This window comes from Coregonus clupeaformis, unplaced genomic scaffold (genome assembly GCF_020615455.1).
Source record: "Coregonus clupeaformis isolate EN_2021a unplaced genomic scaffold, ASM2061545v1 scaf1487, whole genome shotgun sequence".
Classification (NCBI taxonomy): domain Eukaryota; kingdom Metazoa; phylum Chordata; class Actinopteri; order Salmoniformes; family Salmonidae; genus Coregonus; species Coregonus clupeaformis.
In genome coordinates this window covers 56,861-72,091 of record NW_025534941.1, presented here as the reverse complement: position 1 = coordinate 72,091, position 15,231 = coordinate 56,861, and the positions used below count along the sequence as shown (strand labels likewise).

Sequence of the window (15,231 nt, the reverse complement as noted above, 5' to 3'; positions counted from 1 at the left end):
CTAAACCGTGTTATTGGAGGCTGGCATGCTAGTTGGCTTTGGCGTCATATGATTCGGTGTACCAAGTTAGCTAGCTGAACTTGAAACATTGAACCGCTGTAGTTTACAACAATTATAATTTCTAAAGTGGAAGTTGGGAGAGTTATATTTGAGTGTTTCAGTGAAACGTAAGTGAGGGAGGCCCCGCTCTCTCGCTTTCCCAGATGTTTAGTTAATTTCATTCCGATCTCCTTTGCATTATTGTAGCCATGTCAACTATGTGTCTGTCTATCCCTGCTCTCTCCTCTCTGCACAGGCCATACAAACGCTTCACACCGCGTGGCTGTTGCCAATCTAATCTGGTGGTCCCTGCGCTCACGACCCACGTGGAGTTCCAGGTCTCTGGCAGCCTCTGGAACTTCCATTCTGCGGCCAACAAGGCAGAGTTCATCTCAGCCTATGCTACCCTCCAGTCCCTCGACTTCTTGGCGCTGACGGAAACATGGATTACCACAGAAAACACTCCTACTGCTCTTTCCTCGTCTAACCATGTGTTCTCGCATACCCCGAGAGCATCTGGTCGGCGCGGCGGTGGCACAGGAATCCTCATCTCTCTAAAGTGGACATTCTCTCTTTTTCCCCTAACCCATCTGTCTGTCTCCTCATTTTAATTCCATGCTGTCACAGTCACTAGCCCATTCAAGCTTAACATCCTTGTCATTTATCGCCCCCCAGGTTCCCTTGGAGAGTTCATCAATGAGCTTGACGCCTTGATAAGTTCCTTTCCTGAGGATGGCTCACCCCTCACAGTTCTGGGTGACTTTAACCTCCCTATGTCTGCCTTTGACTCATTTCTCTCTGCCTCCTTCTTTCCACTCCTTTCCTCTTTTGACCTCACCCTCTCACCGTCCCCCCCTACTCACAAGGCAGGCAATAAGCTTGACCTCATCTTTACTAGATGCTGTTCTTCTACTAATCTCACTGCAACTCCCCTCCAAGTCTCCGACCACTACTTTGTTTCCTTTTCTCTCTCGCTCTCCTCCAACACTACTCACTCTGCCCCTACTCAGATAGTAATGTGCCGTCGCAACCTTCACTCTCTCTCTCTCCCACTACTCTCTCCTCTTCCATCCTATCATCTCTTCCCTCTGCTAAATCCTTCTCCCTCCGATCTCCTGATTCTGCCTCCTCAATCCTCCTCTCCTCCCTTTCTGCATCTTTTGACTCTCTATGTCCCCTATCCTCCCGGCCGGCTCGGTCCTCCCCACCTGCTCCGTGGCTTGACGACTCATTGCGAGCTCACAAAAGAGGGCTGCGGGCAGCCGAGCGGAAATGGAGGAAAACTAGACTCCCTGCGGACCTGTCATCTTTTCACTCCCTCCTCTCTACATTCTCTTCCTCTGTTTCCGCTGCTAAAGCCACTTCCTACCACTCTAAATTTCTAGCCTCTGCCTCTAACCCTAGGAAGCTCTTTGCCACCTTCTCCTCCCTGCTGAATCCTCCTCCTCCTCCCCCTCCCTCCTCCCTCTCTGTGGATGACTTCATCAACCATTTTGAAAAGAAGGTTGACGACATCCGATTCTCATTTATTAAGTCAAATGACACCGCTGGTCCTGCTCACACTGCCCTACGCTATGCTTTGACTTCTTTCTCCCCTCTCTCTCCAGATGAAATCTTGCGACTTGTGATGGCCGGCCGTCCAACAACCTGCCCGCTTGACCCTATCCCCTCCTCTCTTCTCCAGACCATTTCCGGAGACCTTCTCCCTTACCTCACCTTGCTCATCAACTCATCCTTGACCGCTGGCCATGTCCCTTCCGTCTTCAAGAGAGCGAGAGTTGCACCCCTCCTCAAAAAACCTACACTCGATCCCTCCGATGTCAACAACTACAGACCAGTATCCCTTTCTTTCTTTTCTCTCCAAAACTCTTGAGCGTGCCGTCTCTAGTCAACTCTCCTGCTATCTCTCTCAGAATGACCTTCTTGATCCAAACCAGTCAGGTTTCAAGACTGGTCATTCAACTGAGACTGCTCTTCTCTGTGTCACGGAGGCTCTCCGCACTGCTAAAGCTAACTCTCTCTCCTCTGCTCTTATCCTTCTAGACCTATCTGCTGCCTTTGATACTGTGAACCATCAGATCCCCCTCTCCACCCTCTCCGAGTTGGGCATCTCCGGCGCTGCTCACTCTTGGATTGCGTCCTACCTGACAGGTCGCTCCTACCAGGTGGCGTGGCGAGAATCTGTCTCCGCACCACGTGCTCTCACCCCTGGTGTTCCCCAGGGCTCAGTTCTAGGCCCTCTCCTATTCTCTCTATACACCAAGTCACTTGGCTCTGTCATATCCTCACATGGTCTCTCCTATCATTGCTACGCAGACGACACACAACTAATTTTTTCCTTTCCCCCTTCTGATAACCAGGTGGCGAATCGCATCTCTGCATGTCTGGCAGACATATCAGTGTGGATGTCGGATCACCACCTCAAGCTGAACCTCGGCAAGACGGAGCTGCTCTTCCTCCCTGGGAAGGACTACCCGCTCCATGATCTCGCCATCACGGTTGACAACTCCATTGTGTCCTCCTCCCAGAGTGCAAATAGCCTTGGCGTGACCCTGGACAACACCCTGTCATTCTCTGCTAACATCAAAGCGGTGACCCGATCCTGCAGGTTCATGCTCCACAACATTCGCAGAGTACGACCCTACCTTACACAAAAAGCGGCACAGATCCTAATCCAGGCACTTGTCATCTCCCGTCTGGATTACTGCAACTCGCTGTTGGCTGGGCTCCCTGCCTGTGCCATTAAACCCCTACAACTTATCCAGAACGCTGCAGCCCGTCTGGTGTTCGACCTTCCCAAGTTCTCTCATGTCACCCCGCTCCTCCGCACACTCCACTGGCTTCCAGTTGAGGCTCGCATCTACTACAAGACCATGGTGCTTGCCTACGGAGCTGTGAGGGGAACGGCACCTCCTTACCTTCAGGCTCTGTTCAGACCCTACACCCAAACGAGGGAACTGTGTTCATCCACCTCTGGCCTGCTAGCTCCCCTACCTCTACAGAAGCACAGTTCCCGCTCAGCCCAGTCAAAGCTATTTGCTGCTCTGGCACCCCAATGGTGGAACAAGCTCCCTCACGACGCCAGGACAGCGGAGTCACTGACCCACCTTCTGGAGACACTTGAAACCCCACCTCTTTAAGGAATACCTGGGATAGGATAAAGTAATCCTTCTACCCCCCCCCCCCATTAAAAAAAATAAGAAAAAAGGGGTTGTCCCACTTGCTATCATAAGTTGAAGTCGCTCTGGAAAAGAGCGTCTGCTAATGATGTAAATGTAAAATGTAAATGTCTGATGGTGGCTTTGTGATGTCATCGGCCTCCCCCCTTGCTTGAGGAACAATAGAGGAGCAATAGAGAACAGAAGAGGAAAGGCCCCACCCCTCACTTGTGCCATGCCATGAGGATACCTGGAGCACCTAATGAGATGTGCCTTTTGTTAAGTAAATCAGGTGTTTAATGAGGTGAAAAGGAGACTGGGGTAGGACTTTAAAGCTACGTTCTGGGATTCAAAGAATAACAAAACGGGGACCCCTGCCACTTTTTGCATACAGCTGAGGAATTGGGCTTGGGAAATGTAACCCCACCCACTTACATTCATAGACAGCTCTCTAGGTGAAAGGACTGACAGGTAATGTTAAGATCAGGAGGAGTCATATTCTTCAAGAATGAATGGGTAAATATCACAAATTTAAATAACAATTGAACAGCTTGTTAAATCCCAAACTGCTGCTATAACATACTTTCTCATAGTGAACAACTCACAGCATATACAGTCTGTAATCATAATGCTTTACATACAGGTGGTTGACAGAATTCTTTGCCAAGTTGTCTACTATTCCTCACCTCCTCTCCATCATCTTGGTGAACTCTCTCCTCATGAGGAATCCACGGCTGAGAGCCTGGACCATGCCGACCAGAGAGGCCAGCTTCTCATCTCTCATCTCCTCAAGGACACCCAGCAGACCAGCTTTGAAGAACACCTGACACAGGTAAACATGGTCAATTATGGTACCTCTGTCAGATGGTGACAGATAGAAAGGTTTGAATCAAAAGAGAGGAACAACGCCACTAGATTGATTTCACCAACATAAACATTGCAGTGCTTACAAACAAACCATGGGTTAGGTTGTTTATAAGTTGTAAGTTATTTTACAGTTGTAGATGAATAATGTACACTGATACAGATAACTGCAGCCACACCACTCTGACACAATGCACATGATAATTAATTGAGATTTTTTCAAATTCTTAAGAAATAACGAAAAGATGGATAGATCAACTGGAGAGACATTGAATGGTTAGAATTTATATTATCATTGAGGGTGTGTTTTATTGTTAGCCTTTGCTGGGGATATTTGACTGACCTTGGTGTGTCCAAACTTGTAATCCTCATGATTCACATCAATGGACCCAAGCAGCTTCTCAGAAGCCTTCTTGTTGTCCATGAACTGGCCCTCGGGGATGACACTGGCATTCAGTACTTTGTACCTGAATGAGGAGACATGTTTAACATGTGGTAGAAATTTAACAAATATCAAGTTATAATATTACGTTAACGATAAGGCTATTCTGATGTTGGGAAAACCCTTAGAGAAGATATTTCTGTGTGTCTGTCTGTTTGTGTGTGTGTGTGTGTGTGTGTGTGTGTGTGTGATTGTGTGCGTGTGTGATTGTGTGTGTGTGTGTGTGTGATTCTGTGTGTGTGTGTGCGTGCATGCAGGAATTGATTTGTGTTTGTGTGTGTGTACCTCTGCTTGAAGTCAGCATAGATGATTCTGCTGGGGAAGCCCTTTCTGCAGATCCTGATACCTTCTAGAACACCATTACACCTGAGCTGGTGGATAACCAGGAAGTTCTCCATCAGACCTGGAAACACAAACCAAGTCTCATTAACAGGTTAAAGATTGGTTCGTTAAGGTCACTGATACTGTACTGATAAGATGTCATATTTAACTCAATATTTCTTGTACCTGGAGTCTTTGTCTCGTTGGGGATCAGGCAGCGCACAAAGTGAGGATGAGTGCTCCTCAAGTTGGTCATCAGCTTGCCCAAGTTCTCCTGTAAGAGGGTTACAAAACATTTTTTCAGAGATTATTTCTGATAATCAATGCACCTTTTTAAAGCCTGAATATACACATTTTAAAAGCTCACCCTGAACTGGGAGGACACAGTCTGCATGGAACCACCCTTCTTCTTGCCTCCTTTCTTGGTTGTATCTGTTAAAATGGGGAAAAAGTGATATATGATTCTAAATTAGAGAATATCAGGTTAACTTCACACTTATCTTAATGCAAATGCTGCCAATGAGATTGTGTAAAATAACACCTATTGTATGAGTACATTAACAGAGCGGCACGTCTTGCTCTTCATTGTAATCAGAGGGCTCATATAAATACTATGCATGCCAGTCCCTCTTGGCTAAGGGTTGAGGAGAGACTGACTGCATAACTTCTTCTTTTTATAAGAAACATTAATATGTTGAAAATCCCAAATTGTTTGCATAGTCAACTTACACACAGCTCTGACACACACACTTACTCCACCAGACATGCCACCAGGGGTCTTTTCACAGTCCCCAAATCCAAAACAAATTCAAGAAAGTGTACAGGATTATATGTAAATGTAGCAACTGCAGATTAACCCTTTAAAGGAGTTTTAATATGATGCTAGTCTTACCCTCAGGTGGGGCAGCGACATACAGGGTAGCCATAAGTTTGACTGAGGACTTCCCGTACAGCTGAAGAACTGAGTCGTTCAGGGGGTCCTTGTTCTTGTCCAGCCAGCCAGTGATGTTGTAGTCCACCGTGCCGGCGTAGTGCACCAGGGAGAAGTGGGCCTCTGCCTTGCCTTTAGCAGGCTTGGGCTTCTCAAATGCCTTGTTTTTCCCAAGATGCTGGTCATACAGCTTGTTCTTGAAGGAAGTGTCTGAAGCCTTGGGGAACATGCACTCCTCTTCAAGGATGGAGAAGATGCCCAATGGCTTTACGAAAAGAGATGTATATCAAATTAGTGATATTTACATTTAGGATCACATATATTCCTTTATCAAGCATGCTATTATCAGAGTATCTTCATTTAGGGGCACATAATAGGATACAGAGTTCTCAACAGTCAGATACCTTGTACCACTGTGGTAATATCTCACACAGCGCTCTCTATGAGCTTTTGCTGTTGTGGTCCATTACAATCCTGACAGACAGTTTACCTTCTCAATAAGCTCAATGCAGGCAGCCAAGTCCATGCCGAAGTCAATGAAGGCCCAGACGATTCCCTCCTTCTTGTACTCCTCTTGTTCAAGGACGAACATGGTGTGGTTGAAAAACTGTTGCAGTTTCTCATTGGTGAAGTTGATGCACAGCTGCTCCATGCTGTTGTACTGTTGATGGAATTTCAAAAGGGATCATTTCATCATACAGGGCTGTAATCAATCTCAAACACAACTAATTGTCTTGTTCTGGTCTCATACTCACATCAAAGATCTCAAACCCAGCAATGTCAAGCACACCGATATAGAACTGCCTTGGATTCTTGGTGTCCAACATCTCGTTGATACGGATGACCATCCACAAGAACATCCTCTCATAGATGGACTTGGCCAGAGCACAGACTGAGTTATTAACCTGCAATGATAATACCTCAAATGAATACATGAGACATTGACCATAGAAGGTGATAATACATCACTATTCAAAACAAGCAATGCACTAATCACCTAAATATTTCTGGTGCTTAGAAAATGGTAGATGCTGTGTTTGGCCGCCTTACCTGAGGCACAGTCTGTCCCTTGGTCACATACTCGTTGCCGACCTTCACTCTGGGGTAGCAGAGAGCCTTCAACATCTCAGCTGAGTTCAGGCCCAGCAGGTAGCCGATTTTATCAGCCACTGGAGAGAGAACCAACAACAACAGACTCAGGAACACAAGATCACTTGATTCTGATGTCACACTGACAAAAGGATTTGGCAGTGTTTTCTGTGGGTTCGTTGAACCCACATTGATAATTTCAAATCATTTCTGGAGGTTGGAATTTGGTCTCCATAAATGATCTCCTGCCGGACTTTGATGAGGCGCTGTCTGTCTAACATATTGCATATCTATGAGTGGGACTGGAAATGGGACTAATGCTTTACATATTGTATGTCTATGAGTGGGACTGGGAATGGGACTAATGCTTTACATATTGTATATCTATGAGTGGGACTCACCCTCTGTGCCGTCTGGCTCGGCCTGCTCCTCACGCTGCTTCTGCTTGAATTTCAAGTTGCCATGGTGCAATACAGCTCCTGTCAGCTTGTAGATGCTAATCTTCTCATCATTATTGAAGCCCAGGATTGTAATGGCATCCTGGTATTTGACAGGAAGTACAACAGTGATGAACTGAACGGTAGTTTGCTCACTTACAGTACACTACAGTTCTGTGCTCTCACCAGTACAAATGGGATGGATATATTTGACTGGCTTCTCAGAGCCACATGATTACGCTTGGCCAACACTAGTAGATGACAGCACAAAAGGAGTTTTACACAGTTTCACAGGGCACTTAGTGGCCCTCTCTTGTGGATGTCTTACATGTGTGTGCCTCAAGGTGAAGTGTAAAGTCATGAAGAATGCCTTGAGGCACATGCCTAACTAAAACAAGGCATTTAGAATCTGACAAAAAAATACATGAAAATTCCCAGCTGCTACCAAGTTGGAATTGAACAGTGCATTAATTGTGTATGGTGGTTGTACCCATTCCATATCTAGAGTTTGGTTAGCCGTTTGTTTGACTCACGTCTGTGGCATCCAGCTCTTCCTTGTCGTTGATGCTGGCCACAGTGATCTGACCCTGGCTGCACATGGGGAAGTCGTAGGGGTTGGTGGTGATGAGCGCCATTTCTATGGACAATGGAGAATGTTTTGTCAGTTAAATCTCTTAGAATTGTGCACACTATTAATGTTCATAGTGCCCTGTAGCTCAGTTGGTAGAGCATGGCGCTTGCAACGCCAGGGTTGTGGGTTCGATTCCCACGGGGGGCCAGGGGGGCCAGTATGAAAATGTATGCACTCACTAACTGTAAGTCGCTCTGGAAAAGAGCGTCTGCTAAATGACTAAAATTGTGCTGTCCTACCTTTACAATATCTCTCCCTCCTTTACTCAATAGATGGACTCAAGTACGTCACCATTAGGGTTTCAAAACTAATTATCAAAGTTACTGGAATCTTCAGTAATTTTGGTAATTAGCAGAAAACCCATCGCAATCTATCGTAACTTTGGTAATTTATACTTTAATAACTTGTTAAAAATTTCTTAATATATACGTCTCTTCCAACTATTCCAACTGCCACCAGTTTGATGCCAAAATATTGACAACCAATACATATTGACATAGTAAAATAAATCAGATATTGTCAAAATAAATTGAATAGTTCATGGTTTATATTTAGGTTTAATGTTTTACTGATTTGTCATTCTATTTTCTATTTTAAAATCATATTATATTAATAATTGTTTCATATTTTACTTGTGATAAGGCCACACAGAGGGCCAGAGATAATTACAGACCCCTGGGATAATCTGAAACACCCAAAAGGGCCACTGGATGTTTTACATAAAATCCTTGAAAGATACCAAAATGCTGGTAGTTTACTGGTAAACTTGGAAAAGTTTCCAGTAAAATACCCTCCATTTGCAAACCTAATCACAGTGCATTACTTTCTTAAAGACCTAATCCATATCTAGATGCCTTGTTACATTGGATGTACTCATTGTAATAGTATAAATAGTCTGGACTGTGGACATTTTTTAAAAGTTTCACAGATGGGGGTGGGAAACATGTCCTCTGAAACTCTTTGCCATACCAACGATCTCAGGTTTATGATTGGTCATCATCTGGAAGAAGATGTGGTAGCCTCTCTCATCGGGAAGCTGGAAGGACACTCTGGACTTCTCTAGCAGGTCTGAGAGAGAAAGAGAGAGAGATTGACACAAAGAGAGAGAGAGAGAGAGAGAGAGAGAGAGAGAGAGAGAGAGAGAGAGAGAGAGAGAGAGAGAGAGAGAGAGAGAGAGAAAGAAAATTAGATAATTAGATAATTATGATCTCCCAAAAAAATATGTGTGAATTTAGTAAAGCATTGAGAAAAAATCAAAATCAACTCACAGGTCTCAATGTCAGCTTTAGCCAGTTTGCTACCTTGGAAGTGAATCCTGATGAATTTACCCTATAGTAGAGCATGGGGGTTAGAAATAGGTCAACTAAATAAATCTATCATTTTACCTTGATAGACCCCTTTAAATGTTACAGAATGTTGGACATCTATTGATATAACAAAAGGGAACTACTGAAATAAATGTTTCCAATCTAAGGTCACTTCCACAGTATGCCCTTCATACTTACAAAGCGAGACGAGTTGTCGTTCCTCACTGTCTTGGCATTACCGTAAGCCTCCAGTAGAGGGTTAGCTGCAATGATCTGATCCTCAAGAGACCCCTGATTGAGACAAACACATTTACATTTTAGTCATTTAGCAGACACTCTTATCCAGAGTGACTTACAGTAGTGAGTGCATACATTTTCATACTAGTCCCCCGTGGGAATCTACACGGTTGCTCATAAACTGGTAAAGTTAGTTTTTCTCAATCGCTTGAACACAGCCCACCAAACTGAAATGTGTTAGAAAGGTAAAACCTACCTGCATTTTGCCTGGCTCTGCTTCCTTCTTGGCACCAGAAACTGCAATGGTGGCGAAGTACTGGATGACACGCTTGGTGTTGACAGTCTTTCCTGCACCGGATTCTCCACTGGTTAATATGACAGAGAAAGAGGGGTTTTAGTCACATGTTTGAATGTCAGATTGGTTTTCACTAAGAAATAGCATTGAAAAATACACTGTTGACCTGGTTTCTTACATAAGTAAATCATTAACAAATATTCCCACTCATCAACTTATTATTATGCATAGCCTAATCCATTCATTATGTCATATATTTTCATCACACCCAAGTGACCCAACATATTGCAGCAGAAACACTTTCTCAAGTGAAATTTTTAGTACACAACTCACGTAATCAGGACGGACTGGTTCTCCTGGTCTGTAACCAAAAAACATATTGCTTATCATACTCGAGCAACATTCTGGGTACATTATTGAATTCATAGCATCATCATGAATTTCATTTAGGAACATTTTTCATTCAAGGTTACTGAAATCAGATATTACCAGCAAACTGTTCCAACCTAGACTAGAAAACAGTAGATAACTCTCTAAAGCATATTTTAACTTCCATCCATCCATGCATCCATCAATCCATCCATCAATCTATCCATCAATCCATCCATCAATCCATCCATCAATCCATCCATCAATCCATCCATTAATCCATCCATAACCACTTATGGACTTTGAGATCCAAGAAGGAAGTAGACCCCAGCAAAATGCAGGAAGGTTGTGGCTTTTTAACACTTCAGTTTTCTTGGCTGTGTAAAAAAATGTTCCACCTGTGAATCCTGTTTCAAGAAAAGTGTTCAAGCAATCAAGAAAACTAACTTGACCACTTTACCAGTTTCTGAGCAACTTGTGTTTGTCTCCATCAGTGGCCTCTTAAGGATCTGATCAACGCAGCTAACCCTCTGCTGGAGGCTTACGGTAATGCCAAGACAGTGAGGAACGACAACTCCATATTAACATAGGACAATTTAAATGTTTCTGTATCTCTTGCTACCTCTGTCCCTAAGCAGTTTGATTGTCTCGTTCTTAACGTGGACCTTGGTCATAATAACCAGCTGACACTAATGGGAGTTCATCACCCTCCCTCGGCTCTCTCATGTGCTCTTAACAATTTATCTGAATTGGTATCTAAGTGTGGTCAATCTGAACTATTTATGATGGGTGATTTTATTGACTGGAGGTCACCAGTGTCAGATACGCTGAAAGATATTTGCTCTGAGCTAAACCTGTCTCAGCTGATAACTGAGCTTACACGGCCAAATCCTAAAGATCCATCGAAATCTACCCTGATTTATCTTATTTTCACAATAACGCCAGATGAATATGTTGCTGGTGGGGTTTTCCCACAGGATTTTTGTGACCGTTGCCCAGTTGTCTGTGTCAGAGATGTGAAAATGTGTACATCTAAGCCTCGTGTAATCACTAAGAGGCACTTTAAAAACGTTAGTGAACAAGCTTTTTTTTACATGATCTATAACTTAGTGACCTTGACTGTATCTCAGCTAACCCTGAACCTGATTTGTCTTTAAGCTTTTTTCCAAACATCTTCAATACTATTGTAGATAATCATTGCCCCTTCAAAACGGATTTATCTGAAGTCATTCATAAGAGAATTGTTGCCTTGGTCAAGGCCAGGAACACAGGCTTAGGCCCGGATTGGTAATCTTTTAGACAACTGAGGACTCAATGTGTAAGACTGACCAAGAAAGCTAAATCTGATTATTTTGTAAATTACTCTTTCTGATTGTAATGGGAACCCGGCTAAATTCTGGAAAACTGTCAAATCTCTAAAGGGTTGCACTTCCTCCTCTCTGACCCAACTAATTCATTCAGACTCTGGCCCCATTACGGACAAAAATGCTATCATTGATGCATTTAATCGTCTTTTTATTTCAGCTGGCTATCTTTTTTGAAAGAGCATCTAACCCTTGTATCTCTGAGAGTGGGCTGAACGCTGATTCAGGAATTTTGCAGATTGAAAACGGTAGTCAAGATTTTGCATTTCAGTAAATCACAGAAAAATAAGTCCTTGATGCCTTACTTTCTATAGATACCTAGATAACCACAGGGGCTGACCAATTGGAGCCGGGTCTGCTCAAGTGTGCTGCCCCCCGCATTGCTGGCTCAGTAACCCAGATCTTCAATCCAACATTGTTCACAGGAAATATTCCAAAAGTATGTAAAACAGCTTATGTGCTGCCAGTCCATAAGGGCAGGGATAGTAGTTATCTTGATAATTATCATATCATCTCCAGGCTTCCATGCTAAGATTCTCAAATCAAAACAAGCAACTTGAAATATAAATCAATCAGGGTTTAGGCCAGGGCACAGCACTAATCACAGCAACCACATTAGTTGTTAAGGATATTGTCAACGCTTTAGACACTAAACTGAATTGTGCCGCCTTGTTTGTGGACCTTTTCCAAAGAGTTTGATACTGTTGATCATATGGTTTTATAATTAAACGAGTCCCTGCACACAAATACCTTGTTATTTTTATTTGAAAATGATTCATCATTTAAAACACATACGAATGAGCTTGTTAAGAAACTACGTTTTAAAGTGTGCTTTTTTTTGTTTTTTTACAGAAACAGATCTTGTCTCTCTCTAGTCAACAGGAAGCAGATTGTGCAGTCAGCCTTTCTACCTGTTCCTGATTATGGTGATAGTATTTATCAACCTTTCTACCTGTTCCTGATTATGGTGATAGTATTTATCAACCTTTCTACCTGTTCCTGATTATGGTGATAGTATTTATCAACCTTTCTACCTGTTCTCTGATTATGGTGATAGTATTTATCAGCCTTTCTACCTGTTCCTGATTATGGTGATAGTATTTATCAAAGTGCAGCTGCCTCTACTCTTAAACTCATGGAGGCCGTTTTTCATAACGCCATGATTCATTTTATCACAGGAGACAGTTTTATTAATCATCACTGTGTTCTTTACCAAAAGGTTGGCTGGACCTCTTTGAAGTCACGTTGATCACATCGTTACGCTCTATTTGTTTACAAAGCCCTGCTCCACAAGCTTCCGATTGACCTAACGTCACTGTTAAGATTTAAAATGACTAGTTACCAAAACCCTGTTCACAGGGTCGGTTAATAACTCTGGAGACTCCTTTGGTGTGTAAATAGCTAGGGACGCCAGCATTTAGATTTCTTGCCCCACATGTTTGGAAAGATGAATCCAAAATGCATTTAGAATAGATGTGTTAGTGACCCTGGGGCACATCCATCCATCCATCCATCCATCCATCCATCCATCCATCCATCCATCCATCCATCCATCCATCCATCCATCCATCCATCCATCCATCCATCCATCCATCCATCCATGAGAGCTCGTACCAATCTGCATGAACTGAAAGGCGTTGTCAGAGACGGAGAAGATATGGGGTGGAGCCTCCATCCTCTTCTTCCCTCTGTAGGCGTTGACAACCTCCATGTCGTACACAGGAAGCCACTTGTAGGGGTTCACCGTGGCACAGAAGAGCCCAGAGTAGGTCTGGATGAAAGGGATTCAACTAAATTAGGGGATTAGCTCAATCAGATTGACTTTTACCTGGATTTATGTGAGGATGTAGGTGTACTATGGTATACTAATGTAGGTCTACTGTATTGGTATGTTTTGGTTTCTACCATTCATTTATGTGTAGTACTGTATGTGTGAGTGTTTCTCATGTTCATGTGTGTGTGTGTGTGTGTGTTTATGCAGGTATCTTACATAGATCATCCATGCTGCATAACGCTCTTTGAGGTTATACAACACAGAGGCTTCATTCAGGTAGGTCATCATGGCCATGTCCTCAATCTTGTCGTACTTAGGGGGGTTCATCTGGTAGACGTCTGCGTCTTTGAACTCTTTTCCTGCCTGGAACAGTCAGAAATATAGATTATACACAGCTCAAACTGGACATGACTGAATGCTTTTTGCTCATTAAATACGAGTTCAATCTTTAAATATATATTTTTAACTGCATACCCCCATCTAATCCAACTACTTTGTTATCACCCACTGACACATACATGGTGATTCTTAACTAGTCCATATACATTTGTAATTAGCAGCGATAAAATGTATGTGTTTGAAGGTTATATTCTGCTTACAAAAAAACCCAGAGGAATCCTTCTCAATCTATCTTTTGTTACTGATTTCATTTTGCCTGTTGGCATGTTTGGATAATTTTGATGTTTATTTCAAGAAATGGAGTAATTGCACCAATCAGGCTTACCTCCTTAGTGCCGTCAGGATGCGTGACTGTTACAGTACACTTCCCATCAGCCCTTGCAGTGACCAGACCCTTAAGGTACAGCTCCTTGGTGTCTGACACATAGCAGGCGTTCTTTGAATCAAACGGTGCGGTTTGTGCCTCCATCCTCTCCTTCTCAGGCTTACGGAGGTATATGGCAGCCTTGCCGTAGATTTGCATCTCCGCGTCCGTACTCATGGTGACGGATCACTAGGAAAGAGATGAGACAAGAAACATGATTGACTCTGTGGTGCTTCCTCCCCAGTCAACAGAGCTGTGAGTGGTATCTCTCACAGAACATTTGTCACTTTTCTTATGAAGACTCAAACTATGTCTCACCTTCTTTTTCCCCTCCTACAGATGAATGTGTACTTCTTGGAGAACCCTGGGAAACATTAGGGTGTTGTGATTACGCACAAAAAAAGTTTGAATGGCATCATTCAACACAATCATTACGGCCAATTCAACTACAGGTGCAACTTGTAACATTCATTTTCCTATTGGCAACTCACTTTACTACAAATTCTGTCAAGAATTCAAATAAAACCCCTGAAAACCCAGTTACATTCTAGACCACCCCCTCAATTTACAAACAGCAGGAGCACTACATTTGACCCTAAATAAAAGCTACAGGTTTGAAGTAAAACACATTTAAAGCAAAAACCTTTTTTTCCCCCCAAAACAACATTTTAAATGAATGCCACTTGATTGCATATTGTAAAATCTGACAAGGGACATGTAAATAAGTCAATCCAGAAGTCAATTCCAACAGTGCAGTTAGCTACTGACTCAGATGCTGAGCACAAAAAAATATATATACAAATGGAAACATCTAAGGAGGTGGAGAGTCTTACCACAGAGAAGGAAGGGATCTGACTAATGGATGCTGGGGTCTCAGCCTGCTTATATCTGGTTGAAAGTGCCAACCAAGCAAAAGTTAATTATGGACCACTCTGGTAAAGGAAATGGATGGGATGAGAGACCTCTGTATTTCTGTGTCTCACTAGCACCACCAACTTCCAGGAGCGCTAACACTCCCGTTACATGACTTTTTAATGTCATATTTGTCTCTGAATTAAATTGAATTAACATCAGTAAGAGATGTCATTACTAATAATGATGACAGTATCAAAAGTTTGAGTTATCAGATTGACTCCAATGTTACTACCATTGACCTCAAATACTGTAATGGAGTACATGTTACCCCACTACCACTAAAAACATTTCATAA

The 15,231-nt window shown here is 43.0% G+C and overlaps 1 protein-coding gene across 1 annotated transcript in view; it reads right to left on the bottom strand.

The window, feature by feature from the left end:
- Nucleotides 1-14,210, bottom strand: part of LOC121579196 (myosin heavy chain, fast skeletal muscle-like) — a 35,740-nt gene extending 21,530 nt beyond the window's left edge. The window contains exons 1-19 of the mRNA XM_045218293.1: nucleotides 13,983-14,210; nucleotides 13,475-13,621; nucleotides 13,099-13,255; nucleotides 10,085-10,112; nucleotides 9,713-9,821; nucleotides 9,418-9,510; nucleotides 9,181-9,241; nucleotides 8,882-8,980; nucleotides 7,815-7,918; nucleotides 7,246-7,384; nucleotides 6,806-6,924; nucleotides 6,511-6,660; nucleotides 6,246-6,416; nucleotides 5,717-6,020; nucleotides 5,192-5,256; nucleotides 5,011-5,098; nucleotides 4,789-4,906; nucleotides 4,405-4,528; nucleotides 3,884-4,020 (exon numbers count right to left, since the gene is read on the bottom strand). Of these exons, the coding sequence (XP_045074228.1) occupies nucleotides 3,884-4,020; nucleotides 4,405-4,528; nucleotides 4,789-4,906; nucleotides 5,011-5,098; nucleotides 5,192-5,256; nucleotides 5,717-6,020; nucleotides 6,246-6,416; nucleotides 6,511-6,660; nucleotides 6,806-6,924; nucleotides 7,246-7,384; nucleotides 7,815-7,918; nucleotides 8,882-8,980; nucleotides 9,181-9,241; nucleotides 9,418-9,510; nucleotides 9,713-9,821; nucleotides 10,085-10,112; nucleotides 13,099-13,255; nucleotides 13,475-13,621; nucleotides 13,983-14,198 (2,429 nt within the window). The 5' untranslated portion in view covers nucleotides 14,199-14,210. The remainder of the gene's footprint in view (nucleotides 1-3,883; nucleotides 4,021-4,404; nucleotides 4,529-4,788; nucleotides 4,907-5,010; nucleotides 5,099-5,191; nucleotides 5,257-5,716; nucleotides 6,021-6,245; nucleotides 6,417-6,510; nucleotides 6,661-6,805; nucleotides 6,925-7,245; nucleotides 7,385-7,814; nucleotides 7,919-8,881; nucleotides 8,981-9,180; nucleotides 9,242-9,417; nucleotides 9,511-9,712; nucleotides 9,822-10,084; nucleotides 10,113-13,098; nucleotides 13,256-13,474; nucleotides 13,622-13,982) is intronic.
- Between the last annotated feature and the right edge of the window lie 1,021 nt (nucleotides 14,211-15,231).